Source organism: Chelonia mydas, chromosome 1 (genome assembly GCF_015237465.2).
Source record: "Chelonia mydas isolate rCheMyd1 chromosome 1, rCheMyd1.pri.v2, whole genome shotgun sequence".
Taxonomy (NCBI): Eukaryota; Metazoa; Chordata; order Testudines; family Cheloniidae; genus Chelonia; species Chelonia mydas.
In genome coordinates, this window is record NC_057849.1 from 28,016,845 (window position 1) to 28,042,319 (window position 25,475).

Consider the following 25,475-nt stretch of genomic DNA (forward strand, 5'->3'; position numbering starts at 1 on the left):
GTTTTGACAGGTGGTGACAGAGAAGGAATAAAATTCTTAGGCAAAGCTCTGGGTGCAGGAGAAGCTAGCTCAACACTCATAGCCCTTTTTTCTGTTGGACTTGTTCTTCTGGCAACAGTATTAACCCTTATCATCCTCATCACTTGTCAGAGAAAAAGGACATACTACAGGTCTGTGCAATCCCAGTGTGCGCTCCCAACTGATTCCCTGTAAATCTGTATTTTGGGGACCGTTTCTAGAGCTGTGTTGGATTTCATTGTATATTGTTGGTATATTTGACGCAAGATGTATGTTTGTGAAGTTTACAAAGAGAGAGCCCAATCCTGCAGCCATAAGTCACGTGTGACACAGACTGCAGGCTTAGGACCTGATGACCATACACTGCTTGTCTTTGCAGCCTGATTCTGCTCTGTTGAAGTCAGTGTGAGTTGTGCCATTGAATTCAATGGGAGCAGGCTCAGACTTAGGGCTAGTGTACACTAGAAGTGCTACATCGGCACAGCTGCATCAATGCGGCTCTGCTGCTGTAGCGCGTCTGGTGACGATGCTTTATGCCAACGGGAGAGCGCTCTCTTGTCGGCAGAATTACTCCACCTCCGTGAGAGCTATGTTGGCGGGAGAGCGTTTCCCACCAATGTAGTGTTACCCACTTAATTTCAGGACACACCGGCGCTTAGATTGGTGTAACTTGCATCACTCGGGGGGGTGGCTTTTTCACACCCCTGAGCAACGTAAGTTATATCAACATAAGCAGTAGTGTAGACCTGCCCTTATACTTGAGAGGTCCCACTGATATCAATGAGATTGCTCACTTGAGTTAGGCAAGCAGGATTTGGCTCTGAGAGCTGATAAAATGCATTCGGCTTCTGATTCTTTTAATGCTGTAAAGTGTAGCCAAACAATATTATTTTTAGAATTTGAATTGAGTTGCGACTGGAGCAGTGAGAAACTCAGCAGGGTAGAGGGTTCATGCAAACCTTTTCTCCAGTTTCAGTTCATGTTCATTGTGCTTGGAGATTCTGGTTCAAATAAACAGTAAAACACACTGAGAAACCTAGTCAAACCCATAATAAAGCCCAGACATTTCTTTTTATGCAAACCTATTATTGGCCCTAGATTCCCTCAAAAGATGGACAAGCGTCAGTGAACATGTTAACCCACCTGGGTTTACTTTCTAGGGCTCACTGGACTTCCCCTATAGTCAATGTGAGCAGGAGGAGGAGCCTGATCCAAAGCCCACTGAAGTCTATGTAAAGACTCTTACTGATTTCAATAGCTTTGGATCAGGCCACAGACAGTAACTCTTAATGAACCCAAAACAGGTGAGATTTGCATGGCCTTGGTTTTGTAATGAAAATTTTACACAGCTCTAATTTGCGGAATTACTCTCAAATATGTGTACAAACCTATTGACTTTAAAGAGATTTTAACAGAATCTTGTGCTTAAAAAGTAATACGCAGGACCAAATTATGCTCTCAAGTTCAGTACATCATCTTTGCGTTTCCACTGAGTGCAATGGGTTTGCATGGGTGTATGTGAGGGCAGAATTTGGCCCATAGCCTCTGTGATAAACAGTTGCTTAATGGGATCTCTATTGGGTAGTGCTATGTTGAACTATTTTCAGTGTGCCAGATTCTGCATGTGCTAGTGTAAATCTGGAACAAATCAATTGATTCACTGGAGATACTATGGATTGACACAATCTGAGAACAGAATCTGGCCCACTGAATCTACCAAAAGTTTAGGAGTTCTCTTCCTTTACCCTATTAAATGAGATTTCTGTTTTGGGGGCCAAAATTTTAAAGGTTTTTAGGCACCTAATGATGCAGATAAGCACTCTGGGATTTTTTTAAAAGCATTTAGCAGCCTAACTACCATTGAATTAGGTAGCAAGGTGCCTATCTGCATCTTTAGGTACCTAAATACCTTTAAAATTCTGGCCCCCAAAACACAGCAAAAATCTGGCCTTGGGTTATTAAAGAGAAAGTCATCTGGTTTTATAACTACTTCTTATTGTGGGCTTGATTCTGTGACCTATACTTACACTGAGTAGTAGCTTACTCCCTGATTTCAATGAGACTACTCAGGAAGTCAAGTACTTACTCAGGCCTGGTCTACACTGGGCAGGAGGGTGATCGATCTAAGTTATGCACCTTCAGCTACGTGAAAAACATAGCTGAAGTCAACATACTTAGATCTACTTACCATGGTGTCTTCACTATGGTAAGTCGACGGCTGACGCTCCCCCGTCGACTCCGGTACTCCGCCGGAGTGAGAAGCGGAAGCAGAGTCGACGGGAGAGTGCTCGCCGGTCGATTTATCGCGTCTAAATTAGACATGATAAATCGATCCCCGCTGGATCGATCACTGCTGTCGATCTAGTGGGTAATGTAGACAAGCCCTCAGTGTTAATAAGGGCATAGAATCAGGCCTTATATATAGTGATACTTTAATGTTTACAGCTCATTTTGAATGACCTATTGTTTATTTCTGCCACAAGGATGTTCATATCACTTACAACCTTGGTGGATGAACTCCAAAACTAAAGCAATCTTTTATCTGTGAAATAATTTAACTGAGTTTGATTTTCAGTGTAAACTCGAGTTGGTGCATAATGTCATTTTTTCTCTTCTGCATTTAAAAATATGCTATGCCCTTATAGGGAACTTTACTGACAGTCACTTTGAACATAGGTTAATGGTGTTCTGGATTAATGCCAAGATCATCAACAGATAAAAGGTGTTAAACAAAATCCTTGAGGTGCGGGATATTTCTCAGTGTTTCCTTGATTCTTTTGTTTTCTTCTGGTTCTTTAAAAAGCAAAACAAAAATAGATAAGAGGTCTAGATCTTGCAACCATTACTCATTCAAGAAGTCCTGCAAGAACAATGACTTGTGTGAGTTAAAGTTACAGGACTGGGCTCAGAATTAGGATAGCAATTACAGTCAAAGCTGTTTTATCCGGCATGTTGGGGAAATGGGAGGTGCTAGTAAGTGAAAAATGAGGGTTAAATAAGAGTGAGGGAGTTTGGGTGTGGGAGGGGGGTGCAGGGCGCGGGCGCTGGGAGGGAATTTGGGTGCGGGAAGGGACTCAGGGCAGGGGGTTGGGGCACGGGAGATGGCTCGGGGCAGTGGGGTGGAGCACAGGATGGGGTGCAGGGTGCTAGATCTAGGGGATGCTCACCTCAAGCAGCTCGCCACAAGTGGCAACCTGTCCTGGCTGCTCCTAGGCGGAGGCACGGAAGGCGGCTCCGCGCGCTGCCTCCATCCCGCCCAGAGCACTAGCTCTGCAGCTCCTATTGGCTGGGAACCACAGCCAATGGGAGTTGCGGGGGCAGCACCTGCAGGCGGAGGCAGTGCACAGAGCTGCCTCCTGCGCCTCCACCTAGGAGCAGCTGGGACAGGTTGCCGCTTGTGGGGAGCCACACGAGGTGAGCGCCTCCCAGATCTGGCACCCTGCACCGCCTCCCATGCCCTAACCCTCTGCCCCAAGCCCCCTCCCATGCCCAAACTCCCTCCCAGAGCCTGCGCTCCACACCCCCTCCTGCGCCCCAACTCCCTGCCGTCTCCACGCCAACCGGACTATAAACCAGAATTTCACTGAGGATCGGAAATGCTGGTTTATAGAGCTTTCCAGGTGGTGAAGTACCGGATAAAACAGCTTTTACTGTACATTGTACCACAAACACTCCTTCAATCATTACTTTTAAAGCTTCCTTTATAGCTGGCTAAACCTAATACCATTCAGGGAACCACAGACATTCTAAACACTAGTTTCTTTCCACTATGTAACCACTAGCATTGAGGTCTCTTGTTCTTTGTTAAATACTATTCATGTGTCCAGAATTCTTGCATACTATATACAAATAGAGTTAAGGCTTTCACCCATCATGCACCATAAATAAATCAACATTATTTTGGTATTTTTATTTCTGTTTTCCGTATATGTGTTTGATGTTTAAAACAGAATAATAAAATATCTGAATGGTATAATTTAGCCTTTTATATAAGGTTTAAAATTTTAATGTATTAATAATAAAACAATTACCATTTATATGAACCTTCTGACAGCTTCTTTAATACAGAAACTCTTTTTTATTTGAATTGGGTGGTTGTGGTGGAACAGAGATGAGGTATTCCAAAATGTCTTCAACATCATTGCAAAGCTTCATGCTGTTAGTATACCAAACATTATAGTTTCACTGTTACCTTGTCCTTCCCCACTTTCCCTCCCTGCTTATTTTTTCTCTCTCACCATACGCTAAGAGTGTAAGCTTTTAGTGGCAGAGTCTGACTTTTTATTGCATGTGTGTACTGCACCTAGCAATATAGGGCTGACTGCCCCAATTTTCTCCAGGAGCTTTGTTGGAATAGCATAGCATTCTCACTTCAGATGCAAATCCCAAACAAGCCCTCAAGGACAGCACCTGTACCTTCAAATTTTAGGCTGAATATCCGGAAAATGTTTTAATGCTAAGTTCTGTCAGACTGTAGCCTAATCTCTCTAGGAAGAAGTCCCTCTCACCAAATCATTTATAGCTGAACTGGAGAATATTTATTTACCTATTCATTGTTTAGCTTGTGGTAATACCCAAAATGTGCTAGGCTCTTTCCAAACAAAAGCAGAGATAGATACCATCCCTGCCTTGTAGTGGATGCTACAATCCTACACTGACAAGGAGGGTGGGTTAGCTGTCTTGTTAGGATCTTGATCCCACAAACATTCTGTCTGTGGAACTTCAGCTGAAGTGAATGGGGTTCTGCATGCCAGAGCACTTGACATCTTGGTCATTTTCATCATTAATTTCTGAGATTTTTATTATGTGAAAGTGGGTTGCCCCTTAAAAATCAATGAACCGGTAACACATGCAGTCTGGTTCCATTGCCTCCTGGGCCCTCTGGCTGTGCAGAAAGCAGGAGTTATCCCATAAACACAAGGGAATGGAGTTCACTGGATTCAATCCAAAAACAAAAATTCCCTCAAAGTTAGTGGACCTTTGAAGCCAGAGACCAGATGGTTTAGATGGGAGAATTTTCTTTTCTCTCCGTGTACAAATAAGATATTAACATTCAGTCATTCCACATACTTTCTACTGGGTATTACAGGCTGGAGAGTAGCCAGGTGGCAGTACAAATACAGGATGCAACTTGTAAGAAGCACTGGGAGTAACCCAGGGTTTAATTTGTAATGACAGAGGTGCTGGGGCTCAAGTAATTTTTCTACATTCATAACTGATGCAGCACGCCCAGAGGTGCTGGGGCTATGAACTGCCAAGTGTAGCCGTGCCGAGGCTCAGCACCTTTTAGCCTAAATTCAGTGGGGGCTGCCACAATTTATCGGTGGAGAATTAATCTGGCCCTCAGAGCTCTACTCTAATCTCCTCTACCTGAGATCTCTGGCTTGCTTCTCCGCTCCCATTGCTATAAACCAGGAGTAACTTCACCAAAATCAGTGGAAACTACCTTGGCTTAAAACCATTGTGACTGGAGCATCAGGCCCACTGGCCTCTGATACTGCATCTTTCTACAAGATGGGACAGGCAGGGAGGCCCTCATCCCCATAACCACAAGGAGGAAGATTCACAAGATTGTTTGGGTGGCGGGATGGGGCTTGGGGCACCCACGCCACCAACCCAGACGCTCCTATCTAAGTTAGGGCCACGGGGACGGTTCTAGGGCATGGACCAGATCTTGCCCGGGCCACTCCTGGGTGGGCCCAATCCTGCCACCGCCCCTACCCCTGCGCCCAGCCAGCGGGGCCCAATCCTGCCACCGCCCCCCCTCCTTTCTGAGGGCCACATCCGGAGCTACCCCCGGTTCCCGCCGCTGGGCTGAACCCGGCCCCGCCTCCTTCCCGCCCTGGGCCGGCTGCGGCGCAAGGGCCCGAGAGCCGGGCGCGCTGCCCGGGGAGGGGCAGGCGGCGCCGCGGCCCCACTCGGAGGGAGGGGGGACGCGAGCAGGACAAAGAGCGGGAGCCGGGCGGGGCGCCGGGCCGCCGGGGGCGGGCGCGAGCAGGAAGCAAAGCGAAAGGAGCGGGGCCGGCTGGGTGCCGGGCGCTCCCAGGCTCGCGGGGTGCGGAGGGCGCCCCTGTCCCGCCCGACCCGGCCCGGCCCGGCCCGTGCTCGCCATGGCCATCGCCCACATCGCCACCGAGTACGTCTTCTCCGACTTCCTGCTGAAGGAGCCCTCCGAGCCCAAGTACAAGGGGCTGCGGCTGGAGCTGGCGCTGGACAAGCTGGTCACCTGCATCGCCGTGGGGCTGCCCCTGCTGCTCATCTCGCTGGCCTTCGCGCAGGAGATCTCCATAGGTAACCGCGCCCCCGGCCGGGCCGGCCCCGCAGCCTGGCGCCCGGCCAGCGGCGCTCGCAGCCCCGCCGCGGCTTCCCGACCCGCGCACGCCTCGGCCCCGCGGAGCGTCTGGGCTCCAGCCGCGCGGCCGGAGCCCCGCTGCGTTGGGAAGGCTGCGGGGGCTTGCTTGGCCCTTCGGAAACCTCGTGTGTGTGTGTTGACAGCTCTGGGTTGTGCTGGGTCTGATGGTCCTGCTGACCTGGGATTCAGCACCAAGCCGCTGGCCTTTCTCCCGGTCTGCAGCAGATTTGGTTTTATCTCCATATTAGGAACCCCTCAGTGGGTTTTAGGGAATAATGCTATCCAGTCAGTTCGTCTTTCCTGGCGTACTGCACGCGCTGGTGATGCCTCACCCACAATAATTAAGAACCGAGTTTATTTCATACAAATTGTATCCACCGCCAGACATTCGCTGGTCAGAGTAAACACGTGCTGTATAAAATTAAAGTACCCTTCCTAAGGAAATAACCGGGGGGAGAGAGAAACTAAAACATCTCTGTATCACAATAGGAAATTGAGCGGTTTCTTTGTTACTGACTGCACCGAGACGTGAGACTCCTCGGGGAGCATGGGAGAGGAATGTCTCTGAATAATTAAAACTAATAGTTTGGCTTTGATGTAAATAGGTGTGGATGACTACAAGTGCACTGCACTTCAGCCTTCAGAAAATGCTGATAGAAGTGTCATTTTTAAGGAACATGGTGAAATTTTTGGTTTGTCAGCCTTTGTATTGTTCCATCAAAATACTTCCTAGACTGATAAGTTTTTGTCACTCAGAAGGGCTAAAGGTTACATATGGTTACAAAAGGGAAGCAGTAAGTGATTCTGACAAAGATTTGGGGGTTGTGGTGGATAATCAGCTGAACATGTAATGGTATGACCAAAAGAGCTAATGCAATTCTGGGATGCCTAAATAGGGGAAGCTCAAGCAGGAGTAGAAAGGTTATTTTATCTCTGTATTTGGCACTGGTGCAACCACTGCTGGAATACACTGTCCAATTCTAGTTTGCACAGTTTAAGAAGGATATTGATAAATTGGCGAGTGCTCAGAGAAGAGTCACAAGACTGATTAAAGGATTATAAAACATGCCTTATAGTGGTAGACTCCAGGACCTCAATCCATTTAGCTTAACAAAAAGAAGGTTAAGAAGTGACTTGGTTATAGACTGTAAGTATCTACATGGGGAACAAATAGTTAATAATGGGCATTTCAATCTAGCAGAGAAAGGTAGAGCATGAGCCAAGGGCTGGAAGTTGAAGCTAGACAAATTTACACTGGATATAAGGCATACCTTTTAATGGTCAGAGTAATTAACCATTGGAACAGTATACTAACGGTTGTGGTGGATTCTCCATTACTGACAATTTTTAAATCAAGATTAGATGTTCTATGTCTGTGCTATACAGGAGGTGAGACCAGGTGATTACAGGGTCCCTTCTGGCTTTATAATCTCTGAACTAGGTAAATCAATTCACATGAAAAATTCTCATTGAATTCAATAGGCATTCCATGCATATAATGACGCCTGGAGATGGCCCACAATTTACACACTGACAGAGGCAGACATGGGGCTTTATTACACTGCTGAAGAAAGATTATCTAATATTTATGCATATCTCAGACACTTGAATGTGTGCCTATGTCTGATTCATTAAATGACAATCTAGATAGGTTGTAATCTCTGCTCCTTTGTTTTCTTTCTGTTTAATTCAAATAAAACACTTTATTGTGCTCACACTTGGAAAAAATATTGTAAATTAGATTTATTAATTTATTTATTAATGTTCCCTGTTGGACTTTGGTAAACTGTCATGGGTATTCTTATGACCTGCATTACTATGGTATCTGTGCACCTCACAATCATAGAATCATAGAACTGGAAGGGACCTCAAGAGGCCATCTAGTCCAGTCCCCTGCACTCAAGGCAGGACTAAGTATTATCTGTACCATCCCTGACAGGTATTTGTCCAACCTGCTCTTAAAAATCCCCAATGATGGAGATTCCACAGCATCCCTAGGCAATTTATTCCAGTGCTTAATCACTCTGACAGTTAGGAATTGGACACAGTATTCCAGCAGTGGTTGCACCAGTGCCAAATACAGAGATAAAATAACCTCTCTACTCCTAATGTCCAACCTAAACCGCCCTTGCTGCAATTTAAGCCCATTGCTTCTTGTCCTATCCTCAGAGGTTAAGAAAAACAATTCTTCTCCCTCCTCCTTGTAACAATGTTTTATGTACTTGAAAACTGTTATCATGTCCCCTCTCAGTCTTCCCTTCTCCAGACTAAACAAACCCAATTTTTTCAATCTTCCCTCATACGTCATGTTTTCTAGACCTTTAATCATTGTTGTTGCTCTTCCCTGGACTCTCTCCACAATCTTTAACATATTTATTCTCACAACTCCCCTCTGAGGCAGGGAAGTGCTAATATCCCTATTTTACAGATAGCCTCTCTGTGCATCAGTTCCCTAAGGCCCAGATCCTCAAAGGTATTTAGGCACTTAACTCCCATTAAAATCAATAGTAGTTAGGTGCTTATTTATCTTTGAGGATCTGGGCCTTAAGTGGCTTGACCAAGGTCTGTGATGGAAGAGAGAAGCTGGGTCTCCCAAGTCCTGTGCTAGCACCTTAACCACTGGACCATCGTCTCTCTTTTATGTTTCATCCTAATCTGTGACTCTCCTTACTTTCATTGTCTGTCATTAATGTAATATTCTTCTAAACAATATTTTAGTAGCGCAGTGCACTGAAATAACTGCCACCTCTTTTTTTAACAACACACTCTCTGCTATTGATTTCTACAGGTCCCATGTTACTCTTCTCATTGAATGAAATGTTCCTCAGATTGATGAAAGGGCAACAGATACTAATCTATTAATTTACAATACTTGGCTATGAAGGGCTATATTGTGCCTTTATAACTCAGTCTTGAGTAGACTCATAGAGCTGAAATACCCCGATGGGAGCTCAGCAAGGGATTTCACCATGGGGAGACACAATCCATCCCTGAACTTCCAGATAAGCATGCTACCCCTAATCCTGTGCTTAGCCTGCTCTAGTCCTTCCTCCTTCTCCTCTTCCTTTGAGGAGATTTCTCTTCCTGGGGTGTGCACAGAGGGATCGGTCTCTGTGGTCCCTCAAATGCAGTGACTATGGCTGGCCATTGGCAGGGCTTCATTGGGGAAAGGTTTTGTGCCTCCACCAACCATTCCCCCACAAGGGCAAGTTGCAATCTGGTCTTAAGCAAAGCTGTTAATTGGACAAACTTGTGCTCAGTTACTGGTAATAGTTGAAGGCCTGATCCTGCAAATGCACATGTGAGTAACTTTACTTCTGTGAGTAGTCCCACTGAAAGTCATGGAGCCACTCACGGTACTAAGCACTCTGCCCCTAGGCTTTATTCACTATAATGTCGTAAGTGGGCCATAAGCCTGAGCCTTCCAGAAAGTCATTCTAGGCTTTAGTGGCGAAAGGACTAGCTATTCTATCTATTTTTAAAACTACAGGTCACCAAATGAAATTAATAGGCAGCAAGTTTAAAACAAACCAAAAGGAAGTATTTCTTCACACAACGCACAGTCAGTCTGTAGAACTCTTTGCCAGAGGATGTTGTGAAGATGAAGACTATAACAGGGTTCAAAAAAGAACTAGATCAGTTCATGGAGGATAGGGGGATGGCTCGGTCTGGCAGGGCTGGAGTCTCGGCCCAGCATCCCAGCTCACAGGGCCAGCAGCTCGGACCGGTGCTTGGCAGGGCCAGGTTCTCGGCCCGTCCCGGGGAGCAGTTTCACCCAGCGGCTCGAGGGTGCCAGCAGCTGCGGGGGAGAGGGGAGTGGCAGCTCGGCTCAGTGGGGGTGGCAGCATGGCTGGGGTGGGCTCCTCAGTAGCGGGTGGGGCCCTCAGGGCTCCTCCTGTTACGGGGCGGGGGCAGCCTCAGGCGGAAGGAGCATGGCCAGCGGGCTAGCCTCCCCAAAGCAGGGGTTCACCTGGTGCCCATGCGTAGCACCCATACTGTAGAGATGACCTGGTGTCAGTGAACAAGTGTATTTAGTAAATTCAGGTCAAATTTCCCACTGAAGTCAGTATTTTCTGAAGAAATGGTATTATTTGAGAATATTAATCTGGCTCCTGCATTACAAAGGCGAAGTTTTCTGATTATCTCACAGATTTCCCAGAATTATGGAACCTGCATTCTTAGAAAATTTTATGTATTGTTTATTTGAAGTTTGTAATGGACAGATCCATGTCAGAACAAGACAGCTCACAAACATGCTTCGTGGGTCCATATTTTTGAACCTCCTTTTCAAGAATCTTTAAGTGATAATTTTCTGCTTCTTCATTCTTGCTGTTTTAACAGCAGATTCTTTTAATTTCCAAGAAATGACTGAGGGGCTTTCCAAGTCCTAAGGATAACATTAACTTACAGTTTAAAAAGTATGTAGTTTTTAGTTACAAAATGCGTGGCAGAGTGTGCTTAAGTATTATTATCCACCTCTGCAGATTAGGAAACTGCATCAGAAAAAAAGTTGATTCCAAAAGTGATTCAAGCCCTAGAGAAGGGGGAAAAGCATTTCTAGGACCAACCCATTAGTCATGCACTAAGAAACAATTCGGTCTCTGGACTTGGTTAGGCTGTTTTTCCTACAGTCACACACATCTGGTGTCTTAGCAAACAAGGAGGCCATTAATGAAGCCACAACTTTGTCTTGTTAAAATCGATCTTGTGATTTCTGAGAAGGCCAGAGGCTGTAATTAAATTTGACATCAGTGGGCTAATGTGCCTGTACTAATGCAGTTGCCTACTGTGAATGCTGAAAAAGCACTGTAAACACTCCTGGTGAATCTGACTTTCACAATACATGTGTTCATGGATATGGTTGGCATATCTTACAGGCAGTACAGTGGGGCCAGTGTATTCTGAAAAAGAATGCCCTAGACTTTTACACTGTGAGAAAACAAAGAAGAATTACTGACTGGTCTGTGTCTTTAGGAATATGAACAGCATCATGATGATTTATCTGTCTAGAGCAGGTGTGGGCAAACTATGGCCCGGGGGTTGCATCCGGCCCTTCGGACCTTTTAATCCGGCCCTCGAGCTCCCGCCGGGGAGCAGGTTCCAGGGCTTGCCTCGCTCCACATGTGCTGTGGCTCCTGGAAGAAGTAGCATGTCCCCCTTCTCACTCCTACGTGTAGGGGTAGCCATTGGATTCCGCATGCCGCCCCCATGGCTCCCCATTGGCCGGCAACCATGGCCAATGGGAGCTGCAGGGGCGGTGCCTGCAGACGGGCGAGCGTGCAGAACCGACATGCCTCTGCGTAGGAGCCAGAGGGGGGACATGCCACTGCTTCCGGGAGCTGCTTGAGGTAAGCGCTGACCGCAGCCTGCACCCCTGATCCCCTCCAGCGACCCAACCCACTGCCCCAGCCCTGATCACCCTCCCGCCCTCCAAACCCCTCGGTCCTACTCTACTGCATCCTCGAGCCCGCACCCCCAGCCAGAGCCCTCACCCCCCCACTCGCACCCCTACCCCAGACCAGAGCTCCCTCCCACTCCCTGAACTCCTCATTTCCGGCCCCACCCCAGAGCCCGGTACCTCCAGCCGGAGCCTCCAACACCCCAACCCCCAATTTCGTGAGTATTCATGGCCTGTCATACAATTTCCATACTCAGATGTGGCCCTCAGGCCAAAAGTTTGCCCACCCCGGGTCTAGAGAAACATTTTAGACTGGAGCTGTTGTAACAGTTGATATTCCGACCGTTTCAAGATTTTCTTTTTACTTATCTGAACTATAAAGTCAAAGTTTTGCAGTGAAATTCAGTCTTCACTCACCATGGAGGACTGACCAGAGAAACATGACTATTGGGGCAGGTTTTTCAAAGAATTAAGAGGAGGAATTTTTAACTTTTCCCATTTTTAGCCATTCAGTAACACTTCTTGGTTATGATAAAAGTTGATAAATACTTAGTTTTAAAGATTGTACTGAATTTTGATAGTCGTAGAACAGTAGCATCTCATAAATATCATCATCCAGGCAGACCGCAAAGAGACACAGCCTCCTTGTAGATTGAGTACCACCCAGCTGATCTTTAGCTGGATCTTTAAGACAGTTCTTTAGCTGAAACAACGAGGAGTCCTTGTGGCACCTTAGAGACTAACAAATTTATTTGGGCATAAGCTTTTGTGGGCTAGAACCCACTTCTTCAGATACATGGAGGGGAAAATACAGGAGCAGATATAAATACATGAAAGGATGGGAGTTGCCTTACCAAGTGTAAGGTCAGGAAAAATAACTTTTGAAGTGGTAATGAGAGTGGCCCATTTCAGACAGTTGACGAGAAGGTGTGAGTAACAGTAGGAGGAAATTAGGTTTAGATTTTGTAATGACCCAACCACTCCCAGTAGAATGTGCTGTGTTGAGCAGTAAAACAATTTTTTTTAAAGATCTACTTAGACTTTAAAGCCAAATTTTGTCTTTGGAAGCACATTTGCAGCTCCCACTCACCTTGTGTGAACTCTTGGCCCCATTACATTCAGTAGGGCTGGGATTTCACACTTTACACGGAACCTTGCCTGTGCTTCTGAAGGCAGAGTTTTAAACACTTAATGGATGGGAATGCCATTAATTTGGAAAATACTTATCTATTCTCCGTTTGACTAAATGCAGCCCACTGGTTGGAGAAATGCTTAAATACTCAGCTTTTTCCATTACAGTGTAATCCCCTTCCATAACAATGTGTGTCTAAAATGAGATACACGTGGAGAGTGAGGTGTATTTATTACCTAACTCCTCTCCCACATTTGCATCTCTACACTGGCTCCCCTTTGCATGACACATCTAATTTAAGATTCTCATCCTTGCCTTTATGGCTCTGCACTGCTCTCGCTTCATATAAAGTCCTCTCTCTGCTCTGCCATCAAAATCAGCTTGAATGCCCTATTTGTTTCCTGTTCCTATACTGGTTTACATGTCTTTTTCCATGCTTCCCTTGTACATTGAATGACCTTTTTATCCTAGTTCTTGAAGCTACCAACTTCTTCCCATAAGAAGTGAGTCCATAGTAAGAACTCTCTGCCCCAAAACTTCCCACTCATCAGGGTTTCTCAGTGCATCCTGTCTGACTTATGTTGTAATATCTTTGGTGCAGGGAATGTCTTTATATTGTGTTTTGTGCAGTGCCTAGTACTATATCAGCATTTTTCAAAAGTAATTATTGTAGTGTTTAATTCTTGCTGGATGTTTTCAGAATCAAATATCTTGGTAGCTGCAGTTTGCACTGCATTTGCCTAACACACTGTTGGCACTATAAAAGTAATAAGAATAATTTGCATAGATTTAGATGAAAATGTCATCTTTTATCTCAGTAATAGCTGCCTGTCTGAAAGTGTTTAAAAGGAAAGCAATTTGATTACAGTAGCACCTCAGAATTAGGAACACCAGAGTTACAAACTGACTGGTCAACCACACACCTCATTTGGAACCGGAAGTACACAATCAGGCAGCAGCGGAGACAAAAAAAAAAAAAAGCAAATACAGTACAGTACTAAAAAAATAAAGGGAAAGTTTAAAAATAAAAAAAGATTTGACAAGGTAAGGAAACTGATTCTGTGCTTATTTCATTTAAATTAATCTGGTTAAAAGCAGCATTATTCTTCTGCATAGTAAAATTTCAAAGCTGTGTTAAATCAATGTTCAGTTGTAACCTTTTGAAAGAACAACTGTAACATTTTTTTCAGAGTTACGAACATTTCAGAGTTACGAAAAGCCTTCATTCCCAAGGTGTTCGTAACTCTGAGGTTCTATTATACTTACTCTGGGGGGCTCAATCTTGCCAGGAGCAGAACTAGAACTAGAAGAAATATTTTAGTATGTGATTAAATATCAGCTTTCAAAAGTGCTCATAACCTGAAATTCTGGTCTATTTAGATGGCCAAATGCCCCAATTCTTGAAAATCTAAGCTTCTGTGTCCAAATTTTTCCATGTATAAAATGAGAACAATAATATTTATCTCACAGGGTTTAACTAATGTGTGGAAATACACGCTGTTTACTTTTATCCTGAAGAATCAAAGTCAAGATCATTTTTACAGACTGTATATAGGAGTCACGCTCCCATCCCTGAAATGCAGCCTTCTCTTGTTCTGCACCAGCAAAACTGTTGAATCACTCATATGAATTCTTACAGCAGCTTGGATTTTCACTGGGACTCTGGGAGCGGAATAAGTTTTTGTGCCTGCAGATTCCTTTCCAGTATTAGGACCATGATTTGTGAAATCTGACTAAATCCCGCTCCCCTTTGAAATCAGTGGCAAAACTCACATTAACCTCAAGGAGAATAGGAGGAGACCCAAACTTATGGTTTGTATTGCAGCAGTGCCTAGAAATTAGGGATGTAAATACCATTTAAAAAGTTAACAATTTAAACGATTCAAAAATATTTAGTTTAAGCAGTTAACCAATTAAGCGGCTGGGGCAGGCCAGGGTCATGGTGAGCCTGCTCCGGGTGGTGCAGCTGTGGCCGCTCTGGCTGACGTAGGGCCGCTGTGGTTGGCCAGCCTACAAGCTGGTGCGGACCCACTAGGGGTCCAGGGTTTAACGGTTAAGGTGGGTTAACCAGTAAGACTCATGCTTACCAGTTAACTCGTTAACATTTTACTTCCATACTAGAAACCCCAGTCAAGGTCAGGGTCCTGTTGTGCTAGGCACTGTATACAAACGTAGTCAGACAGATTCTGCCATATGTAAATAGAGGCACAGAGAGGTAAAGTGGCTTGCCCAAAGTCAGACAGTAGATTGGTGGCAGAGCTGGTAATAGAGGCCAGGGGAAGAGATCCTCACTGGTGCTCCAGGCTCTTTACACTGGGTAAAAAGGCTGGAGCAGCATATAGGCGCCCTAAAAGCCTTGGTTCCAGCAGTGAGAGGATTGCCATAGAGCAGTTACTGAAGCAGACTGCTGTAAGGCTGCTTTCTGAGCAGGATCCCTTTACGAGGTCTGGTGTAGGGAGTGGGCAGAGGATGGGAGGGGCATGTTGGGACTGGGGCCTCAGGATTGTGTAAATTTCAGGCAGGAGTGCAGCCCTGAGACTTAGACTTTCATTATGTACCATAATGTAGATTTGTACTATGTACCTGAGTTGCATGCCTTTAGATAATTTCCTGCGTCCGTGAATTTGCTGATAATTTCAGTATGGTTATGAAGATAATTTTTATCACGTTTGTCCTCTCACATTCTAGTCTGTATTTAGTTGTAATGGATAGCATGCTGCAGCTGTCTTATGCAGTCTTTCTTTAGGATAGCCTTGTAAATGAGGGGGCTTTTTCATTGCCTTTTGCTTTGTTGTTGAGGAAAATGCTCTTGTATAATAAAAATTAATTAAGTTTTCTCTCTACCTTCTCTGTGTTAAAAGTAGTGCAAATATAATTTTGTTGATGTCAGTACATAACTTTTCTTCTAAATTAGGCAAAGTGTGTTGTGATTGCAGCTTAGTATAATAAACATGATGGTTTTGCAGTTACCTCATCTTCCCCCTGCAACTTTATTTGTTGTATCTACCTGCAGTCCCTTATCATATGCTAACATTGTTAATTTTGAGGGACACTGGCTTTTTAAAAAAATTCCATGTGTGTGCAGCACCTTCCTCAAAGGGGCCTTGATCGTTTATTGAGGATTTTAGGTGCTACCCAATATAAATAATAAAAATAATTTATTCATGGTTTTAGCTTTCCTCCCCAAGATACCTTTACATTAAAAATGTTTTTGCCTGTATTGATTTAATAGGTGTTAATCCTTTGCAAAAAGTGAATTGAAAACACTGAAAATAAACATGCCGTAGAACGTTGCTAATCTGCCCACTTCATGCCCAAAAATGCAATCTCATCTGAAATGATGACTCCTATCAATAAGAATCCATAACTTTTACAAAAAATGCTACAGTATGCTTATGTGTCAATTAAGTCCTAGTCCCGCAAGGTCCTGAGTGCCCTCAACTTCCACTGATGTCTCTGTCTTCATACTTCTCTGTGACAGTATCTGGTGCACTGCTGAAACTAGATAAATACAAAGGACCTTCATTATACCATTGAGATCAGTGGAATTACACTGGCATAAAATTGATGTAACAATGTGGAAAATTTGCATTAACATGTTATGAAGTATTATCAATCACTAAAATTAAACCATAAATAAATGGGAAAATACATTTTCTGATCCATATATTTTTTCTTTGTTTTCTTATTATGGCCTGATTCTGCAAAATGTTGAACTCACTTAACTCTCCTTGACTGTAGTGGGAATCGAAATAGCTAGCACCTCGTAGGAGGCACACAGCACTTTCCCTTCTTCACTAATTCACAAAAACGTAGTCATTTGCAATGGGTCTCCCATTGATTAATTCAAATTAATGAGGTTCTACTGCATCTGAATTACGTTCAATTACTCTCATTGATGACACCGGCATTATTAAGGCAAACATGGCTCAGCACAATTCTAGTTATTTACCTCTTGAATGTTTGAAAGGGTCATATTCTGCTGTTATTTCACACACAGAAACCCCCATTGACAGCAGCTAGAGTCTTGCTAAATAATGAGGGCAGAACATAAAGCTCATTTGTTCTGCTGGATATCCAGACGATGAAGGGCACACAAATTGCCGCACTGGCCTGCACTGTATTTCTGCGCCCTCCACTGATAGCGGGGACAATGCCTGTAAAGTACAAGCCACCCTGGAGTTTTGATAGGGCATAACTGTTGAGGGTTGTGCCAACTCTGTTAAATCCATTTAAGTTTTCTGTAAATCTGATAAATGAGTTACTGATTTCATAAGGGAGCCTTGTGACTGGTCAGAGCATATTGTCATGTCACTGCAGTCTTATAAATAATGAGAACAGTGACTCACAATTAAGCTTTTTGTTCATATTGTGCTTGGAGCCCCTAACTATCTTTGGTTCACAAGGTGGCATAGTTATAGTTTTAATGAATTTCGTTCTTGTTATAAAAGGGGCTCTTCTTCTTTTGTAAGAACTGCATTGGCATGTGGATACAAAGTCCAGGAAGTAATCTTGCAAATATTTTGTTGATTTTTTTAAGGCAATGCAGGGGCCGCATCAGCACTAATTTGGGAGGGGTGGGTAATATACCAACAGAAATAATGGCAGTGATTCCATTTTTAAAATAGTCTATGCAACTTTCAAAGATTAACTTATTCTGCCTCATTTTTACAAGTCAGTCAACTTAATTTTAAAAAAAGTTTCTCCTTAAAAAGTGCATAAATGAGCAAGCCAAAATAAGAAAAATGTACAAAAGTATAAATGGTGAACAAATAGTAGGGCCACTTGGCAAAACCTGCCGTGAATTCATAGTTCCTGTACAGTGCACCTGTTTTCCCATCCAGCTTATTTCTTGTGGTGGTGTTCCCTTCAACAGAGCTGTGGAATGCTGCTGTGTGCAGGAGGCTATGAAAGGCTCAGTCCTACAGAAGCCATCCTCCCAGACTTACTAGAAGTCATTCTCCAATATGTATAGTTTTAGATGATTTAGCCAGAGTTATCTTAGAATCTGGGGAGGCACAATACTACTATTTTCTAATAGGGCACAGGAAATTATTTTTCCTTTTTGGAAAATTGTGCAAAAATAAGCAAACTAATGTCCTCATCCTGTTCTGGCTTTATATTAAGGGTGTCAGCAATGTGGCTCACCAAATAATCCCATCCTTATGAGGTACAACCCGCTGTGGGAAAGTTTTGTGAGTCATTAGAGCTGGACCAAGTCTGAATTTGGCCCTACGGCTCTGGGTCTGGCTACATTCAAGCTGGGAGGTGCGATTGCCTGTGTTAGCTCTGACTGAGCTAACGACTAAAATTAGAAGTCTGCTACTGTGGCACAGGTAGCAGGAGGGTCTAGCCTGTGTGAGCCTGTCCAAGACCCTAGGCACATACTGAGGTGGCTAACCCGAACTTCTGCTGCCCATGCCTCCAGAGCTACACTTCTAACTTGAGGTGTTAACTCAATCAGAGCGAGCATGTGTGTGTATGCCTGAGCTAGGAATCACGCCTCCCACTCGACTGTAGGCGTACCCGTAGTCCTTGCAGACTGCACCTGTTACCTCCCATGCAGCGGGATATGCTGTAACCTGCAGTGGAGCTTGGATTTCATTGATGCGCAAACTGAGGGCTAGTCTACACGACCGTGCTACGTCGGCACAGCTGCGTTGGTGCAGCTGCGCCATTGTAGCGTGTCTGGGGAAGACCTGCTGTGCCAACACGAGAGCACTCTTCCATCAGCATAATTACCCCACCTCAGCAAGAGGCGGAAGCTACGTCAGCAGAAGAGCGTCTCCCACTGACATAGCACCAGTGTGAACAGCTGATAGGTTGATGTAACTTGCCTTGCTCAGAGGGGTGGCTTATTCACACCCCTGAGTGACGTGAGTTACATTGACCTAAGCTGTAGTGTAGACGAGCCCTGAATGAGGTGGGCAATGGTGGCATGCTTGAGTACAGCACAGAGGCTCATGATTAGGCTGGTGGAGAAAGGTAGTATATCATTCAGAAAAGTCCAGAGGACCAATATTGTTACCCCAGAAGGTGAAATGGGAACAGTTAGATTAAATAGCTAATTGGAGAATCCTGATTTATTTTTTCTTACATAATGGATTTAATATTGGAAAAAACTGAAATGTTAATTAGTTGTTCTTTTTAAATTTTGACTTTTGATACATTTTGCTTTGCGTTTTAGGTACCCAGATAAGCTGTTTTCCTCCCAGCTCATTCTCCTGGCGCCAGGCTGCGTATGTGGATTCCTACTGCTGGGCAGCTGTGCAGCAAAAGCAGTTATCACAGAGCGATTCAGGACACATTCCACTGTGGCTTCATAAAGTATGTACCGATATATTTTCTTCTTGAAAACTGGGTCCAATGCAGAAGCCTGAATTTCCCTTTCCCTTCTCCCCATCCCCAACTTCTCTTGTTGACTCAAAACCATTTATTATAGCACTTGTCAATTTATTTTTAGAGCGTATATTTACTTTCACTGGTATCCAAATATGGCATTGTTGGAAAAAGTATTAGCTTTAAAAAAACCCTCCTGCCTTGCCATACCCAGTAAATGTTGCCAATTATCTGATTTACAAGTAATGGCAACATTAAAGTGTTATCCTCTGAAACACATCTAAGTAAACATACTCCACATATTTCTCCCCAGTATAAATTCTGAGACATGTCTGCTGATTTTAATGACTCCTTTTTGCTCCTATTAGAACTGTACAGTCCACAAAGCTATAAGAAAGTGAGTTGGATTCTGTTTCATCTCATGACATTAACTAAGGGACAGATTTTGCCACCGTTACTCAAGTAGCATAGTAAGTAGAATAGTATCTTACTCTATCAGTGCTCCCACTGGCTTCAGTAGGACTCTTCCTGGAGACCTGCTGAAGTCCATGAGACCATTTAGCATGAGTAAGGTTGTCACAGTCTGATCCTAAGATCCAATTGCAGAGCTAATAGCAATAGTCTGTATTTATTTTGTTTTCCTTTGAGTTGGTGAATGTTTGTTATTTGCTTTCTCTTTATTTAGTTTTGTTCCTAACAATTGGGCACTGATATTCTCTTGCATGTAGCAGCGGACCCTTTAATGCTACCCATGGTGAACACCTGAAGCCATTCATAGTTTTTAATTTTTGCCCAAAGATAGGGTTACCAGATAGCAACTGTGAAAAAACGGGAGAGGGGGTGGGGGTAATAGGTGCCTATATAAGAAAAAGTCCCAAAAAACGAGACTGTCCCTCTAAAAATGGGACATCTGGTCACCCTACCCAAAGGGCTTAGTCATTTTGGCAATAGGTGCTATCCCAAAGATGGATATATGGCCTTATTACCATGCTCTCTGTAGTGGTTTAATTAGCATTACCCATGATTTTTTGTGATGTTTACTTTAAATTAGGGCTGTCAAATTATTAAAAAAATTAATCGCAATTAATCACACTGTTAAACAATAATTGAATATCATTTATTTAAATATTTTTGGATGTTTTCTACATTTTCAAATGTATTGATTTCAATGACGACACAGGATACAAAGTGTACAGTGCTCACTTTATATTTATTTTTGATTACAAGTATTTGCACTCTAAAAAAAATAAAAGAAATAGTATTTCAATTCACCTCATACAAGTACGGTAGTGCACTCTCTTTACCATGAAAGTTGAACTTACAAATGGAGAATTATGCACAAAAAACCCTGCATTTAAAAATAAAACAATGTAAAATTTTAGAGCCTACAAGTCCGCTCAGTGCTACTTGTTCAGCCAATCACTCAGACAGACAAGTTTGTTTACATTTGCAGGAGATAATGCTGCCCACTTCTTGTTTACAATGTCACCTGAAAGTGAGAACAGGCATGCCACTGTTGTAGCCGGTGTCGCAAGATATTTACGTGCCAGATGTGCTAAAGATTCATATATCCCTTCATTCTTCAACCATCATTTCAGGGGACATGTGTCCAGGCTGGTGACAGGTTCTGCTCAATAACAATCCAAAGGAGCGTTCTTTTTTGCTGGTTCGGGTTCTGTAGTTTCCGCATCAGAGTGTTGCTTTTTTAAGACTTCTGAGAGCATGCTCCCTCCACACCTCATCCATCTCAGATTTTGGAAGGCAGTTCAGATTCTTAAATCTTGGGTCAAGCGCTGTAGCTATCTTTAGAAATCTCACATTGGTACCTTCTTTGCTTTTGTGAAATCTGCAGTGAAAGTGTTCTTAAAATGAACAACATGTGCTGAGTCATCATCCGAGACTGCTACAACATGACATATATGGCAGAATGCAGGTAAAACAGAGCAGGGGACATACAATTCTCCCCCCAAGCAGTTAGTCACAAATTTAATTAAAGCATTTTTTTTAACAAGCGTCGTCAGCATGGAAGCATGTCCTCTGGAATGCTGGCCGAATTACGCTACCCCCAATGACTCTTAAATGAGCTCATTTATACTTGACAGAACTCCTGAAGCATTGCTGGGAAGTCAGTGTTAATGAATGCCATTCTATTTCTGTCTTATTAGTCTTCATGCTTAGTGAGGTCCCAGGAGCCACATCATAATTGTCAACAGCACCTTCCAGTTCCCTTTGGGGTGTCTCTAGGTGTTTGATTCCCATTTGTTGTTGCCAGGGATAGCTGCCGCTTGCTGCACCTGTTACTTTGCTTGCTATATTGATTGCACTTTCGCATCAGAAAAAGGATTTAGCTGTCTCCCAAAACACAGTGTGCCATGGGGTAGTAAAAGCTCATTGTCCTGCACCTTTTGTGTAGATAAGATAAAAAAGCACGCTGTGTTTGTGTTAGCACAATGACATTCACAAGTGACGAGAACCTTGTTTAATTCAAGTAAGGGAAAATTAACCAAATTCATCCCAAGTGCAAGGTACTGAAGTCAGTAGAGAGACATCAGAGATAAATTTGGGTCCAAAGTTTTTAAAACAGTGTTCAAGTTTGTATTTTTGGGTTTGTAGAGACACGTTTGTTTACAAAGCACCACAAGTGCTGTTTACTATTCTGACTCACTTTCCACTGTGATGTAATGGCATGCAGGAGAGCTCCATTTAAAGTAGCTAAGGAGGCACTATATTGTGTTTTTTAGGTTAAAGGCATGGGGGTGGGAGAAAGTGCATTTCACTTTGAAATGAATACTCCTCGCTGCTGCTTGTTTTCTGATCTATGTCAAAGTAACATCATCAAAGTTTTGAGAGCTAGAATTGCATTTAGTATTATGTTAAATTAGTTCAAATCATAATAGTATATAAGTAATGAAAGCAGAGTAAGTACAGGAACTTTTTTTGGACCTGTTTTGAGATGGATTAATAAAACAGCAAATAAATAAGAAACAGGTGGGTTGGAAAATGTCATATGTATTGAAAATAGTTTGGGATTCAGTTTAAGATCTAGGGCCAGGATAATCTCCAAGCCAGATTGCATTCCCTCAGGGTTCCATGAGTAATATGCCTACTCTTTCTCCCACTGAAACCAATGGTAAAACTCCCATTAACTTCAACAGGATCCATAGTGAATTTAATTCCTGGCTTCTGGAAATTGTTCTTAGTTCATTTCTATCTGTGGAGGGGTTTTCCCAGGCATAGTCTTTCTCTTTCTCCTACGAGACAGAGGAATTCAGAACCTGTAGTCAATTAGCCTAAGATATCTGATAGCTTTTGATCCTTCTCTTCCCCCTGAGAAATGTCTTAGTCCCATATTGCTCTAATTCTTGCTTATTTTATATTTTTTCTGTCCCCCATGCTTTTCTCATTACATGGCAGAGGATTTACTTTTCTTAAAGCTTGTTTCAGTCTTGAGGTTGCATTTTCACAGCTCTATTAAATTAGAGGTAATACCCTAAACTAGTGCTGTACCAGCCTGAGTGTTTGGGTCACACTGGTGCTGCTGGATTTTATCCAAAAGTATTTATCCAAAAGTCAATGAGAGCTGAACATGCCATAGCCGATCTTTTCTGTATGTTGCTAGAGTCTTCCCATGCCATGGCTCCCCAGGTGTTCGAGTGCTTTCCTTAGTTCAGCCTCCACCTTAATAATGCTCTTATTGAGCGCTCCACCTTTATACAACATTGTTATTGGGTGCCCCACAACTGTTATTACCTCCACTTTTAAAAAATGATTCAGTCCAAACATGAATTTATCACTCACATTAAAGTGCCCTTGTAATTTATTATTTTTAGTTTATTTATTAGCTCCTGAAGGAATTGACAATGGTATCATCTGCATGACAGAGAGATTACAGGCTTGGGATTCAGGCTGCCCTCTGTGCAAATTGGGGAAAGAGCCCTGAAGTATGGCTTTAAGTATTTTGTAGAGATTCATTGTATGTGGTGTCAGAACCTACAGAGAAAGACAGAGCAAGCAGCTGCACATATTGAATATAGGTATTTGAGTATGCAAACAAACTTAAAAACAAACTTTACTTCATCTCATGCACACATTTTGCATACACAGTTAAAGTGCATCATATTTTGATAATGAAACATTTTCCATTCCAGTAGTAACTCAGGAGGATGTTCAAAAGTAGCTGCTAAAAGTAGACATTTTTAAATCAGCAAGTCTGGGTAACTAGCATCTAAGAGTTTTAAAAGAATTGGCTGGGGCACTTGCTAGACCATTAATGTTTATTTTCAATAACACTTGGAACTGGAGTTGGTGGAGTTCCAGGAGACTGGAAGAAAGTCACTGTTATGCCAGTATTTTAAAAGGGTAAACTGGATGACCCAGGTAGTTATAGGCCTGTCAGCCTGATATTGATCGTAGACAAAACAATGGAGTGGCATTAATTACATTACCTTCCTTTAATTCTTGTATCAGCCAATCAACATGTGTTTATGGAAAATAGATCCTGTCAAACTAACTTGATATATTTTTTGATGAGATTTCAAGGTTGGTTGATAAAGGTAATAGTGTGGATATAACAGACTGACTTCTGTAAGGCATTTGACTTGGTACCATATGACATTTTAATAAACCAACTAAAATGATACAAAATTAACATGAAGAAAAGGAGTACTTGTGGCACCTTAGAGACTGACAAATTTGTCAAAGCATAAGCTTTCGTGAGCCTATGCTCAAATAAATTTGTTGGTCTCCAAGGTGCCACAAGTACTCCTTTTCTTTTTGCGAATACAGACTAACACGGCTGCTACTCTGAAACCTGTCAAAATTAACATGGTGCACATTAAATGGATAAAAAACTGGCAAACTGACAGGTCTCAATCTCTTTGGGCCAAATTTTGAGAAATAAGCACTTTCATAGATTATAAGGCCAGAAGGAGCCAACTAACCCTACCCCACTCCTCCTATGCTCCCTGCCCAAACTGGCTACTCAGAGACCAGACCCTGTGGATCTGTGACACACACTGGAATAAATATTTTCCATGTCTAAGTCTTAGGCTAGTATTTTTGAAAAAGTTCGACTTCTAGTTAGGTAGGTAAATAAATGGTTGTGTTTTCAAAAGAGCTCAACCTATGAGCTCTCATGAAAATCTGGCCCCAGTGTGGGTATAGAACACTAGAAAAATATGGCCCTGAGCTCTGCTGAAAATCTGGTTTAAAGTTTTCTTTTTAATTAATATGAATTAATACCTGGTGTCAGATTTGGTGGCTTACATGTAATAATGGTCAGTAGGGTAAGAAAGTAATACATTTCTTTTGTGGCTTTCATAGATTATCAAATATATTTTGTGACTTAATTTTATATCTTTTCAGGAAAGTACATAACATAAGAAAATACTTTTGTAAATAATGTGTCAGTGATATCACTGAGGGGGAGAGAGGCTTTAAAATACTGATGTCACTATAAATCATGTTACTAGAGCTATCGTTAACATATAAAATGATGTCTCATATATTGCGCAGTGTGGTGGCAGATAGGAGTTGCAGAAGATTACCAGAGCAAATTTTGCATCTTTGATTACTCTACTGTGAGTCTTACTCACAAAATACAGGCAGATGGTGCTGCAAGACTAATCCCTTTTATACTGTATTGTTTTTGAAGTCATGTGTTAATATTTCAGTTTATCGTTCTGGTTTAATAATGTTAATCACAGGACATTCGTAGCCTGGCTGTGGGAGCTATACTTAGTTTCCAGTTCTGCCACTCTAACTTGCACTGAGTAGGACCTTACTCCATAAGTGGGACCATTGATTTCAATGTTTCTTTAATAACATGGCTGACATTGTACTTTCTCAGAGTACAATCTCTTGGAAACAAGAACAAAGACTCAGAAAACTCACCTTTGGGAATTGCTGACAGCTGCCCTGTTCACAAGTGTGAGGGGTTTGTAGTTTCCCAGAGGGGTCAAAGGGAGTGGTCTCCAAACACTGCAGAGCTCAAGGATCCACCAGGAAAACCAGCTCCAGCCACATGGAGCCAGGTACATTGTTTTACTTTATTCACCTTGTTTGCTTGGACTCTGCTTGTCTCCTTGAAAAGGGGCTACTCCAGGAGCTAGCCACCTGCACCCTTATCCGAGGGAATAGTTTGCACAGAATGACAGGTAATGTTGCTTCTAGCATCCTTAACTTCCATTGGCTTGTCAGGCAGAAATATTGCTCAGCTTGGATGGGAACATGCTATT

General features: G+C 43.0%; 1 protein-coding gene across 5 annotated transcripts in view; it reads left to right on the forward strand.

Annotated features, from left to right (window-relative positions):
* The window catches only part of HEPHL1 (hephaestin like 1), a 106,252-nt gene that overhangs the window by 70,729 nt on the left and 10,048 nt on the right, over nt 1-25,475 (forward strand). For 2 of the 5 annotated variants that reach the window (XM_043528963.1, XM_043528973.1), the window contains 3 exons: nt 11-170; nt 19,088-19,227; nt 25,088-25,271. In XM_043528963.1, coding sequence (XP_043384898.1) covers nt 11-170; nt 19,088-19,226 — 299 coding nt within the window. In that variant the 3' untranslated portion in view covers nt 19,227; nt 25,088-25,271. Of the gene's footprint in view, nt 1-10; nt 2,989-19,087; nt 19,228-25,087; nt 25,272-25,475 lie in introns of those variants that run through there. The other 3 variants (XM_007059402.3, XM_043528975.1, XM_043528981.1) reach the window with 3 other exon arrangements.